This window comes from Pelecanus crispus, chromosome 5, assembly GCF_030463565.1.
Source record: "Pelecanus crispus isolate bPelCri1 chromosome 5, bPelCri1.pri, whole genome shotgun sequence".
NCBI lineage: Eukaryota > Metazoa > Chordata > Aves > Pelecaniformes > Pelecanidae > Pelecanus > Pelecanus crispus.
This window is the reverse complement of record NC_134647.1, coordinates 16,047,160-16,071,279: the sequence shown is the minus strand read 5'-3', so window position 1 is coordinate 16,071,279 and position 24,120 is coordinate 16,047,160. Positions and strand designations below refer to the sequence as shown.

The 24,120-nt window shown below is 39.9% G+C and overlaps 1 protein-coding gene across 1 annotated transcript in view; it reads right to left on the bottom strand.

Annotated features, from left to right (window-relative positions):
* The window catches only part of CNTNAP5 (contactin associated protein family member 5), a 227,120-nt gene extending 203,443 nt beyond the window's left edge, over positions 1-23,677 (bottom strand). The window contains exons 1-3 of the mRNA XM_075710407.1: positions 23,545-23,677; positions 13,989-14,099; positions 4,848-5,041 (exon numbers count right to left, since the gene is read on the bottom strand). Coding sequence (XP_075566522.1) covers positions 4,848-5,041; positions 13,989-14,099; positions 23,545-23,677 — 438 coding nt within the window. The remainder of the gene's footprint in view (positions 1-4,847; positions 5,042-13,988; positions 14,100-23,544) is intronic.
* Between the last annotated feature and the right edge of the window lie 443 nt (positions 23,678-24,120).

The window sequence follows — 24,120 nt, the reverse complement described above, 5'->3', positions numbered from 1 at the left end:
GCCCTTTGTCAGCTGTCCTGGCTATGCTCCCTCCCAGCTTCTTGTGCGCCTGGTAGAGCATGGGAAGCTGAAAAGTCCTTGACTAGTATAAACACTACTTAGCAACAACTAAAACATGAGTGTGTTATCAGCATTATTCTCATACTAAATCCAAAACACAGCACTACACCAGCTACTAGGAAGAAAATTAACTCCATGCTAGCTGAAACCAGGACACAGCTTTGTGAAGTATTTTTCAATATAGATACCATTAAAATTGCTATCTAAAATGAAATAGCTTTGTATCACAACCCACACTTTTGTCCCAGCAATATACACACAATTTGGACTGACTTGAGCTGTGGTGCATATGCAGGTAAAGTAAACTCTGAATTATTCAGCACTTAAAAACACTGAAAAATCATTTACTTGTTACAAGCAATAAGATTTATGTTTTATGTCTCCCAGTCAATAGCTAGTGTGTCCACACACAGCTGATTTATCCATATTGAAAATATAATTATAAGTCTAGTTTGCTCTGAACCACAGAGTCCTTTTGTAACAAGATTATTTAAATACAAATGGCGTTGGAAAATTGGTTTTAAATGGCTAATCTGTCTTGTCTTCAACTCCAGCTGCAGAATTTACTAACATCATAAACAGAGGCTGAGTGAAAATGTAAGAGGTTTTCTGATTCTCCTCGTGATCTGTCTATGCAGCGCTCATTAACGGTGAAGTTGATAGGAGCTGTATGCATGCCGTGAGAGGAGGATAATAAGCCTTGTAATCTCTATAAAGAGAAAGAGATTTTTACTAGTGATATGTCATATATGCTGGTGTGCAAACATCTGTCTTATTGGCAGCCCAATAAAGAATTTATGTACCCAGGTCTCAGATGCACTAAAGGACACATATGGCATAAGGGTGGACAAAACCTGTACCCAGATGGCTGGAAACAACTCCTCAGGAGCACCACTTACAATATGGAGCAACAGATATTTGTGAAGACATGATTAGGAAAAGTTTCATCTGGGCAGACTTACTTAGAGATTATGAAAGGAGCTGCTGCCTTCCTCCTGTCTCCACCAAATGTGGCCGATGGCCCATGACATGCAGCAGGGAAAGGCTGTGCCAGTACCTCCTCCTCCAAGAGAGCCCTCCAGTACAGCCAGATGGGTATACTCCATAACTTTGTCTCTGGGTCATGCAGATGGGCTCAGAGCAACTGCAGTTCAAATCTGACTTGGGCTGAGTAGAGATTAAGGATTTCTGCCAGTTTTAGTTTAACAGACATAGTGGAGAAGAAATTTCAAGACCCTGTTTTCCTTTGCTGGAATGCAAACAAATTAAAACAAAGTGAAACCTCAAATTTCTACTTGAAATCAAATGCTTGCCTTGAAACCCAGGTACTTCTTACACTCTTCAGCAATTCTGTATATCATTATTCTGTCAAATGGTTCTCCACATAGTTTTATGGCGTTCAGAAAACAAACAAATTCACCAGACTATCTACAGCCCTTATACTGATACATAATCTCCCCTTTCAACAGCTGCAAATGAATGATAAATTGTCACCAATGAGCAACTGGTGTGAGACATTCAGTAATATCCATACAGCAAAGCACAAACTTCCAGCTAGTTTTACTAAAGTAGAATATGTATCGGCAAACCTGACAGATGCAGTGCATACCAATATTTTATATTGATACAGCAGGTGTCATCTAATGATCTCCAGGCAATAAAGATTTAGATTTGACAGCCCCATCTGAGTTATAAGTCAGTGTTGACCGCCTCTTAAGTTAGGAACAGCACAGCTTTCTGAAACAAAAAGCAATAAAGTAGGTAAACTTCTAGCCCTTCCAGCTATACACAAAAATTCAAAAAGGAAATCTTAAAAAGCTCAAAGTCCTGAGGGACATAGAGAGTACTAAAATCCTGTCCTAAGGACAGAGGAAAAAAAGCTTCAAAGTTAAAGCCTGCAGGAGGCATGTGTTTCCCACCTGACCATCTGAGATTTCTAAGTGGTGCATTTTCCTCAATAGCCTAGATTTTAACCACTGCACTCCCTGTGGTTGAGATGTAATCTGGTAACTTGCCACCTTGCCCTGAACGTAGAAGACTCCTACCTTGAATCCTGCTTTGACAGACCACCCTGCCCACCCCAAAAAAAGAATGGGATACAGATTCCTAAGGTTGAAACTACCAATCTTGTGACAGATTGGTACAGTGTACACTGTCACAGATTGTGACAGTGGAGGCTACCCTGGGGTGCTGCTTTCCTATCCCTGTGAAACGGTGCACTCCACTTCCTGCCCCTAAGTCGAGAGCAATGGTTCTTTCCTAGAGGTGTGCAATGCAGAACTTCCCTTACAGCTATTTAACAATCAGATGTTTAGAACAAGCACCATGGTGTGCTTGTCCTCATTTCATCCAAAGGTCTGCCTTTTATAGAAAAACCTTCAACACATGGCTGGACAGCACACTTCTGTTTTTCTTTTTAGTTAGAAAAAAGCCTAAGGAAAGGATTACTGCCAATAAAACAGAAACACTGCAAAATTTGAAATTATAATTCTATACACAATTCTGAAAGCCTCTTTGGTTTTCCTCTTTGTGCTCTGAATGGCTCTCAAGATCTAATTTAATTCAGTGAAACAAATCCAAAAGTGCCAGGAAAAAAGAATCGACTTTCTCTTTAGTTAGAATAAAAATTGTACAGAAGTAATTCTTGATCTTCATTAATTCCATGGGTAGGCATACAAGCTCCTAGGTATTAATGAGACTTACCAGTTTAGGTGGACTGTAGACTCTAATGAAACGTCAAATGAGCCCACTTCAGATTTTCACTATCAGATTCTTCCAACAGCAAAGTTTGGCGATGCATCCTAACAATCCCTTCAAACCCTCTGCCTGGGGACATGGAGCAAATCATTCTTCTGGATTAAAATTACGTTACTGGCTCACATGGTCAATGTGACTTGTAGAAACTAGTGTGAGGGGAAGAATATGCAAATCCTTCACCCAGAGTTATCTTTTCCACATCCAAACTCTATTTCATTTTTCCTCAGTTATATACAAAACTATCCTCTGTAGCCTATTATGGTTTCCATTTAAAAGCATATAAAAACTAACCCTCCAGAAAGCACACTTCCAGATCTACCAAAGCTTTAGCACTTGTGTCAGGGCCTGCTCTGAATCACCTTCATGGCTGATCACTTAGCAAAACAAGAGAGTTCAGGTTCTTCATAAATCCTAATTCACTGTCAAATGCCTCCTAGGCTGCTTCTTATACTTGTGTGTGATATTAGGTGCCAGATCAGAAACTCACAAAACTGGATCCTTAGGGCATGAAGATTTGCCATGGTAAATTCTACCTGTTGTCTTTTTAAGTTTCCCTTTAAGAAGAAAACTTTACAAAAGAAAATAAAAGGTCAAGGGTTTCCAAAAAGGAAAGGACTGAAAAGTTAGACATGTAATAAAAACCTAATTTGTCTTTATATAAAATTTTAACAAGGCACATAATATTTTCGGGGAAGAAGCACTTAATGACACCAAGTCTGTAATCTCAGTTCTGAATTTCTAAATTCCAAGGGTGGAAGTCAAGAGCCAGATTAAACGATCACTATATTCATTCCAGAATGAAATTCCACTGGTTTTAAACTACAAAAAAACCCAGCCAACCAACCAACCAAATAAAACAAGTATGTGCAGCAAAGCCAGCCTAATATAACTTTATAAGTGACAGGTGATGCAGAGCCACATTTGACAACTTTATGACCATCTTTGGGCCAAAGTTGCCTTTCTAAAGGAAGAAGGATTTCATTAGCTTTCCCTAAATCAAACTATGATAAAACAAAGACAGTGGCAATGCAATGGATTTTAAAACTACAGAAGTTAACCACCTTGTACATGCATCTCTACTGCCTGCAACATGATCAGGAAAAAATTAAGCAACCCTTCTCCCCTCTTCCTACTGCACCACAACCCTCCTCATTCACAGTCATTATGTTCCAGAAGCAAAATCTGCTTTTGAGACACAGCATTTAACAGAGATGTTAACCAAAGAAAAAATTAAGACAAAACCAGAAGTCTACTTGATCACACTTAAAACCTTCCCTTTTATTTTCATGATGAATATGTTTCATTTACCACTACATACTACCATGCTACCAAGGCTATCAGTCCTCAGAAGCAGAGAGGATGCTACCATTCATTAACAATACACTAACAATTCACATTTTCCATATGAAAGAAGACTTTTAAACTTCTCCATCCACACCTGAGGTAGCATTGCAGTCCTACCAACAGCACCTGGCATGGCCACACATTGAACTTGTGACACAACAAGTGTCAAGTCTGCATTAAAATTTTAGGAAAAGACTTAAGCATTTTCAGTGTATCTGCAAAATCATCCCACAACTCACACTGCAGCTCCAGCCTTCTCCAGCTCAGGATCAATTTACCACCGACCTCCCCCAGCATGAGCTCTGTTGTTCTGGCCAGCAAATGTGCATAAGACACAGAGTTAATGTCTGTATTTCCTAGAGAAATTATGTAGGTGATTAGCCCCATTTACCCTGGTGTGCCTGAATCAAAGCCAACAAGACGCAGAAGCGTGCAGGTCATTTTGAGTGCCCTGAGCATCCTCATAGTCTGAAAAACAATGTAGTCCTGAGGGCCTAAACTTGTATTACACAGACAGTCGGTGGCATAACCCATTTAGATCAAAATACCCTGTAGACTCACTCGGTTCTGCTCCCTCACCACTACAGCACTCCTCTGATTGTGAAACGGAAGTTGTTTCTCCAAATGCCAAAATGAGCCTGAACCAGAAAGATCTAGGGCCAAAGGCATCTGCAGTTCAGACCTACCCAGATGGTGTCATCTTGTCGGTACTGTTTCCAGTTGCGGCCGGTGTCGCTGAACATCAACGTATAGCTGGTTACCCAGTCTGAGCTCCCGTACCTGCCCTGGGTGGCGACCGCGGCAATCTCCACTCTGTCTCCCAGATCAACCTGGAGCCACTGCTGCTCGTTTGAGTCCAGCGGGGACCAGCCACCAGCTCCTGAAAGAGATTGGATAAAGATAATTTAGATGACAATGACAGCACAAGAAATTATACTTGAGAAAGAACCACATTATTATTTCAGGTCATCACAGAGCGTTCTACGTCCTAAACATACAGTTGTTTGTTCATATTTTTGTATTAGGGAATATGATACATGGGGTGTGCTTCCTTAAGGTTTTCTTAATTTAATTTTCTTAATTAACCAAAAGTTAGAAAGGATTTTTGAATTTCTAAGAAATTTTAAGGAAATCTATTCCTTTTCAGCAGGACAAATGTCAGTGAGGTTGGTGTATCCTCAGTCAAAAAAAAAAAAAAATCATATCTATTCCCTCCTTGCATGCTTATGTAAATCTGGGAATGCTGATCTCTAACTTCTAATTTGCTTTGACATTTTCTTGTTTGTTGTGTTTTGAAAGACATGCAAAAATGCTAGTTATCTTGATTTGCGGCCTATTAAGTATTTGAAAGAACGGTTTAATTACAGATTGTAAATGCAATTCAGATAATATGTTGTAAAGCTAGAGACCATTTGATTGAACAACTAAAAGGACCACCTTCACACTGGAAAGTAGCCTCTTCCTTACATAAGATGCTTGTTAAGTGAACATGTATTTTTGTCCTGGTTTCGGCTGGGATAGAGTTCATTTTCTTCCTAGTAGCTGGCATAGTGCTGTGTTTTGGATTTCGTCTGAGAATAACATTGATAACACACTGATGTTTTAGTTGTTGCCAAGTAGTGCTTACTCTAGTCAAGGACTTTTTCAGCTTCCCGTGCTCTGCCAGGTACACAAGCAACTGGGAGAGGGCACAACCAAGATAGTTGATCCAAACTGACCAAAGGGCTATTCCATACCACATGGCATCATGCTCAGTATGTAAACTGGGGGGGGTTGGTTGGGGGGCTGCAATCACCACTCAGGAACTGGCTGGGTATCAGTCAGCAGGTGGTGAGCAATTGCATTGTGCAGCACTTATTTTGTATATTATAATTATTATTATTATTATTGTTATTATTATTTTGCCTTCCTTTTCTGTCCTATTTAACTGTCTCAGCCCACAAATTTTCCTTTTTTTTATCTGATTCTCTCCCCCATCTCACTGGGGAGGGGGAGAGTGAGCGAACGGCTCTGTGGAGTTTAGCTGCCTGCCGGGTTAAACCACAAGAATTTTATTTAAACAGAAGGGCAAACAAGATCTTCATAAGGACAAACACAAGTTGTAAATTACCAGCTTCCATGATCCACTTTTCCATTCAAGAACGGAGCCTTCAGAAGTCACAACGACAAGGAAGCTGATAGCTTGTAGCTCATGTTTGTCCTTTAAAAGTAAAGAGATGTAGTATCCCCTGAATTCTTTTAGAAGTTAAACAGGCTCATGGTAATGCCAAGCCAATGAAACACAGAACTGCAATGACTGCTTGAATCTCACTACTCTACTCATTACAATAAATATGACCTTATGGTTAAAAAGGCAAATCCTTCCAGAGTGGAATATATTATTTTATGTTTCCTTGCTTTTTTTTTTTTACACCCTTAAATTATAGGCTATATTTATTTTCTTTTAATTTGTTTCCACTTGCACATATTTATTCTCTGTATACACCCAGTGTTCACTTCAGCCTTACAAATAAGCGAACAATGCAGCTATGAAGAAAGCAGAAGCCATTAACAAAGTATCCAAAGCAGAAAATTTTCAGGCTGTCACTTCTTCTGCAACCCATCATCTTGTTTGTTTTGCCATTATTAGTGAAGTTTATAAAAGCACTTCTGTGTGATTACAGTGAACACAATCACATTGGGAAGAAAAGGTGGAAAACTCTGGAAACAGAGCTGAGCGTAAAGCATTAATTCTTCACGTAAACTACAAGAATGATGTCAAATATGCATTTCCAAAGAAAAAGCTTTGAAATAACTTTGGTTATAAGTAGCTGGGTTTACCTTAATATTCTATTTTTATTAACTGATCTGTCTCAAAGCTGGTCCATGAACAGTTTATTGAAGTGAATTGAGTTGAAAGATCAATAGATGTGGCTTATATCAAAGAAGTCAATTTCAATAACTTTGCCCTTTAAAAAAATTTTTTATTTTCCTGGACCACATTGGATTTGTCAACTCATATTTGAAATTCCTTTGTCTAAGAATAGGTGTTACAATTTTTGTTATTTACAGTTCATTAAACTAGGATTTACTCCCAATTCCTGAAACAGAAGCATGTTTATTCCATAGCTAGAATTGAGTATCATCCCTGCTCCCCTGGATGACTCAGTCTTTACATCTCTACCGGAACTCTCCAGGGAAAATAGTTTGTAACCAAACTAATGCATACTGCTTGCTACTGCCATGCTTTATTTTTACATTTTTGAAAGACCTAACAAGAATATGGACCGCAAGATGGGGACCAAGGGGGTAAAGCCCCTCCCACTGTAAGGGAAGATCAGGTTTGAGACCACCTGAAGAACCTCAATGTACACAAGTCTATGGGACCCGATGAGATGCATCCCAGAGTCCTGAAGGAATTGGCTGATGTCATTGCCAAGCCACTCTCCATGATATTTGAAAAGTCATTGCAGTCAGGTGAAGTCCCTGGTGACTGGAGGAAGGGGAATGTTATGCCTATTTTTAAAAAGGGAAGAAAGGAGGACCCTGGGAACTACCGACCTGTCAGCCTCACCTCTGTGCCTGGGAAGACCATGGAACAGATCCTCCTAGAAGCTATGCTCAAGCACATGGAAGACAGGGAGGTGATTCAAGACAGCCAGCATGGCTTCACCAAGGGCAAGTCCTGCCTGACCAACCTAGTGGCTTTCTATGAAGGAGTAACTGTGTCAGTGGACAAGGGAAAAGCAACAGATGCCATCTATTTGGGCTTCTGTAAAGCCTTCGACACAGTCCCCCACAACATCCTTCTCTCTAAATTGGGGACATATGGATTTGATGGGTGGACTGTTCAGTGGATAAGGAATTGGCTGGATGGTCACATCCAGAGGGTAGTGGTCAATGGCTCAATGTCCACATGGAGACCAGTGACAAGTGGAGTCCCTCAGGGGTCCATACTGGGACCAGTGCTGTTTAATATCTTCATCAATGACATAGTGAGATCAAGTGCACCCTCAGCAAGTTTGCAGATGACACCAAGCTGAGTGGTGCGGTTGACACACCAGGAGGACAAGATGTCATCCAGAGGGACCTGAACAAGCTGGAGAGGTGGGCCTGTGTGAACCTCATGAGGTTCAACCAAGGTCAAGTGCAAGGTCCTGCACCTGGGACAGGGCAACCCCCAATATCAGTACAGGCTGGGGGTGAAGGGATTGGGAGCAGCCCTGCGGAGAAGGACTTAGGGGTACTAGGGGATGAAAAGCTGGACATGAGCCAGCAATGTGGTCTTGCAGCCCAGAAAGCCAACCATATCCTGGGCTGCATCAAAAGAAGCGTGGCCAGCAGGTCGAGGGAGGGGATTCTGCCCCTCTACTGTGCTCTGGTGAGACCTCACCTGGAGTGCTGCGTCCAGCTCTGGAGCCCTCAGCACAAGAAGGACATGGACCTGTTGGAGTGAGTCCAGAGGAGGGCCACAAAAATGATCCGAGGGCTGGAGCACCTCTCCTAGGAGGCCAGGCTGAGGGAGTTGGGGTTGTTCAGCCTGGAGAAGAGGAGGCTGTGGGGAGACCTTATTGCAGCCTTTCAGTACTTAAAGGGAGCCTACAGGAAGGGTGGGGAGAATCTTTTTAGCAAGGCCTGTTGTGACAAGACAAGGAGTAATGGTTTTACACTAAAGGAGGGTAGATTAAGAGTGGATATAATGAAGAAATTTTTTACAGTGATGGTGGTGAAGCACTGGCACAGGTTGCCCAGAGAGGTAGTGGAGGCCCCATCGCTAGAAACATTCAAGGTTATTAATTGGTTTAGTGTGGACTTGGTAATATTAGGTTAATTGTTGGACTGGATGATCTTAAAGGTCTTTTCCAACCTAAATGAATCTATGATTCTATTCTAAGGTCAGGTTGGATGTGGCTCTGAGCAACCTGCTCCCTGCTGGGGGGTTGGGCTAGATGACCTCTAAAGGTCCTCCCAACCCAAAGCATGCTATGATTCTATGATAATATTAGCAATTTCATCACTCGATTATTCTCTGATTTCTTCATATCTCTCTTTTAATGCCATACAGATATATAGCTTAGATAAGACTACAGTACTTCCTACTAAAAATCCTCACATTTCTTCCCCTAACACACCTTTTTTTTAAAATTTTATTTTAAATGCCATATAAAGAATATTTCTGTCTGGCTTTTATGATACAAACTATATAACTGTGTTCCAAGACAACAAGCTGCATATTTCTCCCACACAGAATTGTGACTAATGTACACAGGAGCCAAAGGAAACCTTCCTTTGGATTGTAATATCCAATATCTGAAATAGACTCTGAAACATTGTAGTTGCTGCTTTGTTTACAGTTTTATTCCAGGAACTGGCAGGACACAGAAATTCAGTTCAGAAGTTCCGGCAGGTCTGTGTCACAAAGTTGTTCCCTTCAGCACTCCAAAGAGCTTATTCTAGAAATGTTCACTAAATAGTAACAGAAAGGTAGGCACTTTCATCTTTTCTTCATTGTCTCTTCAATCTGTCTTTCTACAACATAAACAGCAACAACTAGATGGAGGAAAATCACTTATAATAAGTAATTTGTTTGATGAGTTTCCCATTTTTTTTTTAAAGAAAAAAAAAAAAGCTTTGCTTTCTCTGTTCTAGTTTATGTAAAAGATCTTAAGCCAAGCTTATTACCACAGGTACTTTCCAGTAGTTTGTTAAACATCATAACTAGCATTTACTCTATGTAGTTTGTGCTCTCTCACTTCTGCTCCTAGAAGCAACAGAAAGGTGATACTCTTTCCACAAAAATATTTTGCTTTACTATGCACTGCTATTTTCCAGTTTGAGCATGGCACAAGAGGTTTATATTTTTGAAGTCAAATGATACACACTGAATGGAAGTTTGGGGGATCTGTGGTGAGCTTGAGCTCTCAAATCACAGATTACACGGCATCTCTGAACTGCATATCTCTTCACACGAGCACATTTGTCTGTCGGGAATGTCAGTCTAGATGTAAGCACTGCACGACATGCAGTGACACCTGCTCATAGCATCACCTCTCCAGAAGCTGGTCTTGCAAGAGAGCTGTTATCGGTTATAGACCATGTCTTTACAGAACAGCAGCTGCTTCATACACCTTCCCATGGGAAAAAACCCACTGTATTTCCTGCTCCCAAACCTTCCACCATTACCATTTCCACAGATGGACAGTAATTCTACCGACTTGTAAGAATGGCAGTTAAAATCCCTGTAACACTGGCTGCATGACTGAGGGCAGAACAAAAGCTTTTCCCGTTGGGCCTCTCTCACTTCTGCAAGTAAAGGATTAAGCAAATGCACACATTCTGCTTACTTTTGTGGGTATCCCAAACCCTCACCAAATACTGCTGTCAGTGCCAAAAATCAATAAATGTTCTTTTTCCTCCATATTTGTTCTGTTATGCAGAGCAGGTGGCTTAAGGAATACTGGCATCTTTTTCCAGCACAATCTGTGTCTGCACATTTCTTTTATGCACATGATTCCTTAGAATGTGTCACACCCCACCCTATAGTTTTTTTAGTAAGTAGAAACAAAGTACATCCAAAGTATAGCAACTGTTCTATAGCCATTTGTTCCTCTACCCACCAGTGGTGTTCACCCCGGGGAACATTTGTCAGGGCAGGCCCACGACAAAAGATAAGAACATAGGATGCAAAGTCTCTAGGAGGCAACAGCAAGGACTACTGAAGACACAATATTTATAGGATATAAACTCCTTTGAACAGATACAAGAATAACCCTGACAACATTTTCCTGAAGTTAGGCACAAGGAAATTGAAGAGGACTGTAAATCTTTTATTAATAGTATGGCATAAACATAAAACAGGCAAAATGTGGCTCTGATTACACTCACCAGATCTGTACATCTGGTTTTAGGTAATCTGGAAAGTACTAATGTATGAAGATGCCACATTGCCTCTCTCACAAGAAAACAAGAGAGAGAGGATGCTCAAAGTCAACACATGCTTGGCACTTTGTACGCCCCTTAGACAGGATGTTGTAATTTCCCCATTCTGCCTACCAGGTTCCCATTGGCGTTGATAGGATTCTGCACATTATGAAAAGGCTACGCCATCTTTCCTCACAGTTGACACATTCCACATTTTCTGTGAATCATTTCAGGGGATACATTCAACATGTTATGGAGAAAATGTCCCAGCAGAGAAACAGTACCACAGGAATCGGTTACATTGCTCGTATTCTCTATGGCAACAAATCATAATGCTAGAAATATGAGGAGAACAAAGATCAAATGGTTTCTCAGCTGGAGACCCATATGACTCCAAGAAATATGATCAAATACTTTTTTTCTTTTTCAGACCATTTGTACATTTTGCTACAATTATTCAAAAAATTGCACTCAAGCCCAGTGTTATGCAGTCAATGTTCCTTGATGTTCCACAGGGCTGCTCAGGATGCCCATACTTATTTATAGTTTATTAATATGAAGCAAAGGGAATGCTTGTTTCCACCCTACAGTGCCTTAAAAACAGCTCAACTGGCTTTATATTGTGCTACAAACTCTTGGACTTCCTGCTGCCACTAAGTGCTTCCCTACTGCAGAATTTTACTTTAATGCCCAGATCAAACACTTCCTGGCCATAAAACACATTCCTTTTGACATTATATATGTTTTATATTCTCATACATAATTGCCTATACTGACTACTCGGGCTGAGAGCTAATAGAGAACTGGAAAAGCTCAGTTGATACAGTCATATTGTAGCAATTTTCTTATTCTTTTTCATTATTTATTTACTGTAAACAAAAAAGCTGATTAATCCCTCTCACCGGTAAGTAGTATATTTCATACCTCAGAAGCATATTTATCAGAATTGTACTAACTGCTTTACTATTACCATTAGAGATTTATCAGCATTTTAATTGAACACTTTCAGCAGTTCATACAAAGCTTTACTCATGGGTAGTTTGTGTGGGGTTTTTTTTTTGTTTTTTTAATGGCACATTTCCGTGCTGCAGGCCTTTTTTAAGCAACAGCCTTTTAGTTATTGTTATCTATTACTGAATCAACTTGATGAATTAGAACTTTCTATTGACGTAGGTCTGGACTGTGTTTTATAAATTCATCTTCACCAGCTGCATTCATATTTACATTAACAAATATATTTATCTGGCTTTCTGCCTTGAGGCACTGTTACTTGCAGCACTGTCTTATCAATTACAAACAAAGCTAAGCCAACTCATCAAAACACTCCAACATTATCAGAAAGCCATGGCACAGTACTTGTTAGTGAATATTATTTCTTGTAGAGATATCTACTGTTTGCATTCAGGTGCCAGCCAAAGAAAGTTCCTTCAGCCACCATCTACCGCTACTTACTTCTCAAACCCAAGAGGAAGTACCCATATGAATTCTGCTGGTACTACACCTGTGCATTTCAACAAAAGTCTGTGTAACAAAAGAATTAAGCAAGGTAGAATTTAGTTTCTAGGTTCCTGTGTTGGGCTTAGCTCATCCGTTATCATGTAAGCCTTCAAAACATGAAATAAAAGTTGCTGAAATAAATTCTTTGCTTAGGGCTCAGTTTCAATACTCTGTCTTCCTGTTTCCATGATTTGTGCCAAAAGATGGTGTGGACCTTATTGATACGATACTGTATGTCTAAAAAACCAAAAACCTTACACCGCACTACATGGCATTTTCTGCCTTTAAATTGCAGTCATCTTCAATTTATTTTAGGTATTAATATCACTTTAAAATATAGTACAGTCAGAGCTCAACTTGTAATAGTATTGACTTTGAATCTCTTCCTCTTTTCTGCAGATAAAATTAGTCATTAAAGCCATTTGCAAAATCACATAAGCACGTCTATTCACTGTCCTAGCTAGGAGCTGGGGACAAAGGCAGGGCAAACTCAAATATCATGCTCAATGTTTACAACTTTCTGTATGCTGAGCAACTACCATATCACCTTTTACTTGCTGAGGCACTCCAGTTCAGGAGTTTAAATATGATACAGTAGCTCCCATCTAACACTTCTCTAATGACCTAGCAACTCCTTATCATTAGTGCCAAGCATCTAAGTAAGAGCCATTTACTATCTTTCTGTAGATTTATCCAAAGAGTGTTTGATTAAACCAGACATTTCAGACATTATGTTTAAGTAGAAAATTTGTTTTCTTTATTTTATTTTCTAGTAATATACTTTCTAGTGTTTCTGACAATGAAAATCTTATGTAATGTGATAATACAGGGCTTTCCTCTTTTTGAGGCTGTAACTTGGGAATAAGATGGGAGCCAATACCCCAAATTTGCAACGCAGTCTCAAATGACATCCTAGATACTTCCAACTTCTCTTTTCTGATACCAGGTTTGATCCTAATAGTTTCACCTTGTGTGTGAACCCATTATCTGGGCCTCAAACGTTCTTCATTGCAAACAACTGCAAAGTTTTTAATTCATTTTCACTATTTCTGCAGAGTTGTGTAATCATTGAATTCCACTGGAACTTGAATATCTAGTTGCTACTAACTTTAACAAACACCTACATTTCAGAATAGGGTTCTTCAAGCCTAATGACCTTCAAGCTCTAAAGATTACGGGAAGTCTCTTCAAAAGCAAAAAGTCTATATGAACTTCTTCAGGATGTTTCTACAAGAGCAGAGCTTCACATTCAGTAGAAGTTTTCTATAATAAAGGAAGGCATTGTTTCTAAATAGAGCTCTCACAGAAGCATAAACTAAGGGCTCTATTTGACTTGGCTCTGAATGCACTGCATACAAACAACATAAAAAGTTATTTTTTGTAAATGTGATTAAAAAGAATAGTTTAGGCATTTCATACTGCAACCTTACCATCTCGCCTGTTGAGCTTTGCAAAGCTGGGACTGTGAGTGCTGAAGAGTTCAGAGGAACTGGTAAGGGCTGTTGAAGGTAAGGGAGATACCAATGCATCATCACAATTATCTAAAAAAAAAAAGCAAAAAACAAAACATACAGAGGTCATCACATGAGCAACAAATATACCAACTTGTGCTATCTCGAGGTGGTTTTTGTTTCTACTTAGTAGACAGAGACTGGAGAAAGAGCATATTTGTACTTGAATTCACGTGCGAGACTGAAATTTACCCCCTAGAATGACAGCCTGGTAGGATGGCAAGTGATGGCAGCTGTCGTTGAGACATTGAATACTTGAAAAGCTTGAAAATGTTTTCCTTTCAGAGAATGCAATTTGATGATCTACCCTCCTTTCTTCACTTCTTCTCATACACATATACAGATTAATTTTGTAAGCTCAAATGAGTAGTCTACTATGTCTTTCCCCTCTTACTTCCACATACTCATCTGAGGACAGATGGGCTAGGCTAACACTCAAGTTGAATTTTTGAGTCCATAACATTTGAATAAGGGTGGAATTATGTGAAATAAGTTTGCTCATTACAATGCTGTCACATACACACTCAAGAACATAGTGCAGGGTTTCAGTAGGGAATAATAATAATAATAAAACCCTCTCATTTTTAATTGAATCTCCCATGGAGCCAACATGGATCTAATTACTGGAAAAGTCCTGCAGGTTAGCAGGATCTCAGGCACCACAGCATTCTCACACTCACAGAGTAAATACATAATTTGCAAGGATGTAGGGGGGAAAGGTGGGCAGGGAATAATGCATTAATGACATTTCAGGGCTACAAAAGGCAAGGAATAAAAGCAAAAATTACTATAAAAACTATAGTTATGAAAGCAAATTTAGACTGATCTAAAACTGGGTGATAACTTTCCTATAACGAGCCAGATTACATTAAAATATTTCTTCTCTCTTTCTGCAATGGCTCTCTACAAAAGTATCTGGGCTGTTCTAATCAAAATCCATCTCTATATGAAAAGTCAGTGTAATCAATGTAATTCATATCAGTGCATTGACTGACATACCTCAAAAAGAAAACTTAAGTACAAAATCTTGTCTGTGTCTTGGGTTACCATCAGAAAGAATGTCTTAGCAAGACCTGTGAGTTAGACAAATTGAGGACAAGTATGCCACTGATGTTTTGACCACAAGGATCTGTCACTTACAGCCTTTGAGTCTCAAAGAGAACTTATGACTGCAATGCAGAAATGTCTGTTGAGTTCTGTGCTCCCTGATATGCATGAGATCAGGCCATAATTGTTCTGTCTGGACTTAAAAAAAAAATGTAAATTAAAATGAGTCTCTTAAATTCACTGTCACTTGTGACCTGAACAGAGATTTAAACAAAGATCTCAAATGCTAAGTACATTGGGGCACCAAACTCACCCAAACTTTTGCTTTCTATAAAATCCAGGGGAGAGGTTGGGAACCTCTCAAAAGGAGGTTCAAGGCCTTAGCAACAGATCTACATGACATTCAGCATCACTTAAAACCTTAAGTAGAAAATAATTGAATGCAGAGATTTCAATTTAAATAGTGTCTAGTCTGCTAGGTCTCTTCAGTTCCCTGCAGTAGCCCCTGGACCAGGAAAGAACTCAGCACGTCAGCCTGTGATCCACAAGTTGGCCATGACAAGAGTCACGGTGACAATCTCTGGATTGTCACTGTTCCCTGATGGTATGATTGGATACCTATGGGACACCAAGTGTCTCAGTACAGCAGCAAGTGTAAACCATTTCAGAGCAATGAATTTAAGGTTTTCCCTGGGATATCTGGAGGCTCCAGTCTAGGAAGCGACAATTAGTTCTTCTAACTACCAGATACTTTGTCTACATTTCCACATCCTTTGCTTCCTTCCCTAGACACACTCACCTGGATCTCTGCTACTACAGCATTACATCAGCATTTTCACACCAAATTCTGGGTTCCTTATTTGGTTTTCCTCAAAAAAAAAACCAAACCAAAAACCACACTACTTCCAGGGATCCTTCCCTGAATTCATATCTAAAAATAAAACCAAGTCATTTTAAGGCTTTGGGATTTAGGACAGCATTAACAATTTGGAGATAGTTCTGAGCGCACCAGAATCAATACAGACCAATGTCTGATAGATAAGAGAGTAACGATTGATTGACTGAAGAGTGCAAGAAGGAATTTCCTCCAAGTGAAGTTGATACTTGAATGGATACTCTGATGAGATGTAAGGTCACTCTTCTGCCTTTCCTTCAGTCAAAATTCACCTTGCAACTTTGGAGGTTGCACCTGACAGCTCTACATGCACAGAACGACAATACAGGACATGGCACAGCTTTCACATACTAAATGAAATTTCAAAGTACAGTACAGTAAGATGCTTAGGATTCATTAGTCAACTTGTACATGCAGAACAATCCAGATCACATGCAGAGTAGCTCTGATGCATCCCTTGTCAGAGACACTACACATATGAACTGTTCAGATATGAGATTGACATATCTTTGTAAAACTTAGCGGAAATTGACCATGGTGTTCAAAAAGTTAGTATGCGCACATAGAGTAAGGATCATCCCATAAGCCCTGCTTCCATGAGGAGGCAGAATTGGGGGGGGGGGGGGGGGCGGGAAAAACACACATCTCTCTCAAGGTTACAAAATTCTCTAAGAACAGATGTTATTATCATATTTCCTTTTTTGATGGGTGCAGACAAGAAATTTTTGTGCTTATGCAAGGTCAGAGAAAACCCATGGTAAAAATCAAAAGCAAAGCCAATATATCCTGATTCCCAACATACAGTCCCAGCACACACACTTCAAGAGACCATCTCCCTCGTTCGGTGTGACAGAAACAGAACTTTATTCCAGCTGCTCCCATGTTTCTAGTTTCTAACCCTAATCTTTTCACCTTGGCAGTTTGCCTGTCAGAACAAGAACTTTGCTTCTTAGTCAACTGCATTATATATCTATTAAAAACATTGTTTTTAACAGAGAAAATTCAACACTACAGAACCATTTAAAACAACTGGACACTCACAAAGAAAAGCATTTACTAGCCAGTTGTTTTCTTCTATGTTTCCTTGCCAAGCAGATAATTAGTAAAAAAAAAAAAAAGTGTTTAATTGTACCTGTAAGCCATCTTCATGCAAATCACATAATACAGACTTGCATTTGAGAAATGGGTGCTGACCTTGACTGTGCTGAGTTCTGAGAAACACACAATTATGGATAGCATTTACAGTGTCGTGTATTATTAGAACTGTCATCAGCAATCTTGCCTCTGAAATGAAGAAAAATATTTACCTGTATCAATGCAATTTTTCTGATTTTTATTCACTTTCGATTTTTAGAAAATAATGATAAATTAGCAAAAAACAAATGAAAAACTCACCAACCTATTATGAAGTTGTTTGGTTTATTGCTTTTGATTCCTTTCTTGTAGCTTTACTTGCCCTCTAAGTAAAAACAAGTAAATCTTCTCTCCCTTTTCCCCAATGTATTTTAATTTTGTCCAAAACCATTTCTTTTAAAACACAAATATAAATGTTATCAGTTCAAAAGCATCCAAGTGAGATTTAGACACTAAAACTCTTGGGCTCCTTTGAAACATGCCAGATAATACAAGCTTTAGCTAATAGTCCATAAAGTAGTGAACTTCAGAAAAGGCCTTTTGCCCAGGTATCTAATTAAGCTCTATATTTTGTGAAGGCCTTCCACACCTGTGACAAGTATGAAAAAATAACTGAGAAAAATGTATCCAAGTCCTAGAGAAACAGGATTTCAAATGCTTCTGAAGCACAGCAGGCTTCTGAAACACAGCTAATATATTACCAAAATTGATTTTGCATAGAAATCAGCAATTCAGCCCAACTTTACTAATTCTTCTAGTACATGTTTTACATCAGTGTTGGTAGGCATGGCATGGTCCAGTTTATAACTTTCTTCAAGCTTGAGATAATATCAGTGGCAGCAACCAATATGAATTTAGAAGATTTCTGATTAGCGGACACCAAAGATATTTAGAAAGCCATAAACCCCAAAAACCTGTTGTAATCACACTAATGTTTCTTTCACCCTGTCCTTTGAAGAGGATCAATCCCTGGAACGCAGGCAAGGTCATTACTAGCCATAACTGAGATGTGTTAACAAACCTGTTCTGCTGCTATTTCCCTTGTCCACTTGAAGACTCAGTGGGACAAAGATTTCCACTTGTGAAGGCCATCCAGAAAGATCACTCACATTTCCTTAATGAAAGATTTGACGAAGAGAACACGATCAGTGAAAGATCAGCAATCCCTGGGCTCCATGGATTTCCCATACACCAGTTTTGAACTGCTTTTAGTAGCGCTGTACCCTCACTGAGACAAATGTGCAGAAAATCTTTGACTGTGAAGCTCACATTACTTCTACCTGGTAGTATATTGTTAGTCAGGATCTCTTATTGGTATGATAAGTAGTACCATACTTACACCAACAATCTCATATCACCGTAAATAGAAAGTATTTGACAAGCCACAGTAAGACTGTGGTCTATGCTGCAGCTGCTCTATTAGTGACCATAAGCATCATGAAATAGTCATAAATGCCACAAGACAGCAGTACCCAGAGTAGGAACATGAGGCTAATATTGCTCAACAATGTAACTGAAAGAAGGATAGGGAACAGGACCCAGTGTGCAAACTATTAACAGAGAAAAACTGCCTACTCTCTGCAAAATATACAAATTGGAGAAGATGGAAAAGAAGAGAAAATTATAACCCAGAAACTGGTGTGGGTAGGCCTTACAATGGAGTCCAAAAGAGGAATTCAGAAGAGGAAGTGACACACCTCCTGCATCATCCCACGGTAATCAAAGGCTTTTTAAGGGACGATAACTGCCTCCTGTAGGTGTTTTTTTTTCAAGTACACAGGGCCTGGTGCATCAGCAAATATGTCCCAGATTAGACCTCCCTCATACACCTCTGCTGAACCAGATACAAGTTGTGCAATGAGGGCAGGAGTGCTTGTGATTAGCTGTGTAAACCCTTGCCCAAACCACAATCCCTGAGCTTCAGGGGTAGGTTAACAAGGGTTTCACATAGTCCCACAGACCTTTTGTCCACAGCTTGCTATTTAAATGTAGATATATCTATTTTATAGCAAACATGAAGGATATTTCAGGGTAAATCAGAGGCTTTGTAGCTTCCTCTTGGAGGCCTCGCTTGGAACTTAAAGGTATTTTATTTAAGTGGGACTTTTGTTGCCAAGATATAATTTTATTCATTATTAAAATACCAGCAGAGTTACAGATGGTGCTGAAGTTAAATTGTGTGCATCATTTTGATTGCAACTGTAAATTGTCTCCGTACTGGGATTTGAAGTTGAAGAGATTCAGTGGTATTTATAGTCTAGAAAAAATTCCTCTTAGCATTACCCACTTAATAGCACACTTTGTTTTAAAGATGTAAACCATGCATTTTGTACCGTGCCTCTAACAGTGCTCAGGAGTGACAACTGATGCCTTCCACTTCCTCTGTTTTTCTCCTGCCTTCTGTAGCTACAATTCTCCTTTGGAAAGATGAGAAATAAATACTTGGATTTACTAGGGAAATTAACCTTCCACATTTACAGTCCAATGCGGTATATGTGTATGGGAGAAGGAGGAGCTTCTGTGAGGGGTGAAAAAAAAATACACACAAAAGAAACAGGAAATGCAATAACACAGAGTATGGAGACATATTTGGAAAAGATTGAAAAATTATTTCCATATCAAGAGTCCCTACACAAAGCATCTCACCAGAACTACCACATACTACTAGGTTCTACTACTACGAATATCTTAGTAAGTGATTCTTGGAAAGATTAAGAGAAAAAAAGAACCGTTTTTCTGTAAAGAGAAATTCCTTTTTTTTTCCCTTTTTCTTTTTTTTTTTTCCTAGAGACTGGCTATACTTGCATGCACAGCTGTGAACTCCATCTGTTAGCTGAAAGACACAGCACATTTTTCGACATATAAGACACTAGAGAAAGTACTTAACAACACAACAACATTCCTTTTTCTTTCCTCGCTGTACTGCAAGTAAACATCAATAGTTCAGCTAATCATGAAGTCTTCCTAAACAACTGTAAATTACGTAAGTGTTCTTTCGTATGCCTGTAAACCTTGACATAAAAGTATTACTCAATCAGTACATTTATAGACCACCCTTTTATGATCCAGTCTGCACACAGAATCATAGGATGGTTTGGGTTGGAAGGGACTTTAAAGATCATCTGGTTCCAACCCCCCTGCCATGGGCAGAGACACCTTCCACTAAGAACAGGTTCCTCAAAACCCCATCCAGCCTGGCCTTGAACACTTCCAGGGATGAGGCATCCACAACTTCTCTGGGCAACCTGTTCCAGTGCCTCACCACCCTCATAATGAAAAATTTCTTCCTTGTATGTAATCTCAATCTAACTTTTTTCAGTTTAAAGCCCTTACCCCTTGTCCTATCACTACATGCCCTTGTAAAAAGTCCCTCTCCAGCTTTCTTGTAGACCCCCTTCAGGTACTGGAAGGCTGCTATAAGGTCCCCTCAGGGCCTTCTCTTCTCCACGCTAAATAATCCCAACTCTTTCAACCTGTCTTCACAGGAGAGGTGCTCCAGCCCTTGGATCATCTTCATGGCCCTTTTCTAGACTCGCTCCAACAGGTCCATGTCCTTCTTATGTTGGGGGCCCCGGAGCTTAATGCAGTGCTGCAGGTGGGGTCTCACCAGAGCAGAGCAAAAGGAGAGAATCACCTCCCTCAACGTGCTGGCCACGCTTCTTTTGATGCGGCCCAGCATACAGTTGGCTTTCTGGGCTGCAAGTGCATGTTGTTGGCTCATGTCCAGCTTTTCATCCACAAGTACCTCCAAGTCCTTCTCCTCAGGGCTGCTCTCAATCCATCCTCCACCCAGCCTGTATTTGTGCTTGGGATTGCCCCAACCCACGTACAGGACCTTGAACTTGGCCTTGTTGAATTTCATAAAGTCCACACAGGCGCACCTCTCAAGCCTGTCAAGGTCCCTCTGGATGGCATCCCTTCCCTCCAGCAAGTCAACTGCACCACACAGCTTGGTGTCATCAGCAGACTTGCTGAGGGTGCACTCTATCCCACTGTCCGTGTCGCTGGCAAAGATGTTAAACAGTGCCAGTCCCAATACCAACGCCTACAGAATGCCACTTTCATCACTGGTCTCCACCTGGACATCAAGCTATTGACCACAACTCTTTGAGTCCAGCCAATCCCTTATCCACCGAGTGGTCCATCCATCACATCCATGTCTCTGCAATTTAGAGACAAGGATGTCATCCAGGTTAGTGTCAAATGCTTTGCACAAGTCCAGGTAGATGACATCAGTTGCTCTTCCCTTATCCACCAATACTGTAGCCCCATCATAGAAGGTCACTAAATTTGTCAGGCATGATTTGCCCTGAGTGAAGCCATATTGGCTGTCACCAATCACCTCCTTATTTTCCACGTGCTTTAGCATGGTTTCCAGGAGGATCTGCTCCATGATCTTGCCGGGCACAGAGGTGAGACTGACATGTAACCTTATCTCGCAAAAAGTGGTCAAGTCTAGCTTTGAATGATGTAAGGGGCTCTCAAAAAACTCCGATACAATCGTGGGTCTTATTTTTTTTACTGAAACAAGCATGTCTGCTGTGTAACTCGTACTCACAATAACGAAGTAGGAGTCAATTTGAGGAACAGAGCAATCACATTACGCTTGGGCTTATAAAGCCAAAATGTGAATTTCAAACAACCATCAATGTAGCTCCAGTAAACTAATATACAGCAGAAATACTTGTTTCAAGAGGGTCAAAGAACATCTGAAAAGCCCATTGCCAACAAAAATCAAAGAAAAATGGCCTTATATTTAAGGAATAATTGTTCTCAGATTCCGGCTGTCATAGTCCTTGCCGTTTAGATGAGTCATAATATCTGCCTCTACAAAATGAAGGTACTCTTCACTTTATCTTATGCTATACACTTTTCATTAGATCACAGGCTTTTTTTTTTTTTTTTTTTTTTTTTTTTTTAAGGACAGGAATGAGATCTTGCCAATGAATGACAAATCCATCTCAGAAATCCTCTGAATAAGAGGATAGTCCAAGATCTCAACAATTACTGAAATCATTGTTATTTCTACATGGAAAAGAAAAAAAAGACCCCATCAAAGGGATGTGGTGACAAAGCTTGTCAACATTTATATTCCAATGAACAAACCTGCAAAAGCATATCATTGTCCAAACCTATGATTTATTCTCAGCAGGTGTAACAGCAGTTGTTAGGGGTTCTCACTACTTTCTACTCAAAATATAATGCTTCTTGTGCTTATTTGCCTTTTCCTCCCACATCTGTGAGATCCTGATAATTTAAAGAGTGCTCTGAGCTTTGACCTGAGATCAAAAAGCTACAAAGCTGACCTGGCGGGTAGAACAGGTTTTATATCTGAAGCTTGCCCTTTTGACATTTAACACATTTTAGTGGACAGACAGTATAAATCTCTTCAATCCATGGCAGGGCAATATATCTATATATTGCATTTCTGTACAGGAAAACACAGGTTAGTGATTTTGTCAGCACAGGGAAGTTTTTGCTACGTTATGAAAAATACAAGCCAAGAACATAGAGGCCCTTCACTATGGCCACACAGCATCACAAGCATCCTTTTTATCCTGGCATACATAAGTCTTGTTACTTGTGCATTTCAAACAAAGTAGTTGATATATTCCAAACATCAGGACTATCTTTCAAAGTTTCAGAAGTTTCAGCAGCACTCACAAAAACATAAACTTGATGTCCTTCAAAAGCATCAGACTTTGCTACAATCATGCCCTGTTTACCAGAGGTCATCACTGAAGGAGGAGTTCAGGACTCCATCAATTAAACCATGGATTCCAAAAAGCAGAACAGCATTTGCCTTAAAATATCTTAATACGTACAATCAAAATAATACAGAATTTGCAGAAAAATATGTTAATGTATATGCACTCATTAGGAAGGCTTCCAGGCTCATTATTAGAAGAAAAACATAAGAATGATTAGAGACAGCTGGAGTGAGTTCAGTATATGCATTCACCAACATAAAATTATAATGCAGAGGGGGTAAGGCAGATTTTCTGCTGATGTAACTCAGTGTTAAGATTGTTCAGGAATTCATTGGTGAAGCGGTTTTTCCAAGTTGTCTATACACAATTTTTTAAATGGGAATGCAAATACCTGTTTCAATGAGAATAAGGTTTATTGAGGGGGGGAACGGACACAACCAAACCCCCAAAAATGCCCCAAAAAACCCAGAAGAGAAATAAAGAAAAGCTTTCTGCAAAACAACAACAGCAAATAGGTTAGCGTGCTGACTAGGACATGAAGACCAATTTGGGAAACATAAGTGCTTTATTTGCAGGGGTGAGGGGAGTTGACCATCTCAGGTAATTAACACCACTGGGGAAAAAAGAAATCAGTTTTCTAGTCCAATTTGGAAATAGAGTAGCTTCGGCAATCTAAGAGCTGTGCTACCTTCTACCACCTGATATTCATCCCAATGAGACAGAAATATAGTTCCAACTACTTCTCCAAACTGGACGAGTCTTTCATACAGATTGACATCTATGTTATTCCCCACACCTTTAGTGACCTTCAAATTTAGCATGCCTGCAGCAGCACTGCTGCAAATTTTAGTGGAGCATCTCGACACCAACTGCTTATCACCATCACATCTGTGACCACAGACACATAAGCTCAGACACTTAAGCAAGGACTCCTATTAGCACATTCCGCCTTTGTGGAGGTGCAGTGTGTTAGTAGGGGTACCTTAGAGAACAAAACCAAGAATCCTATTCCCACGGTGGGTTTTCTTTTGAGGATTCACATTTGACCCTGATTTCCATGAGTTCAGGAATGAATGTAAAAAGGGAAGTTAAGGGAGAATTAGCCCTTTATGAATTCTTGTCTCCTTCTTCTTGCCCAGCATGGTACTATGGTTCACATACTGTCAGTTTCTGTGCAGTGCTACAGTTTCCCCCCACCTTGGAGCAAGACCCATGACAATCTGCATCAGTGTGATGCCCTATTCCCATTACTTCTCTCTTTAAC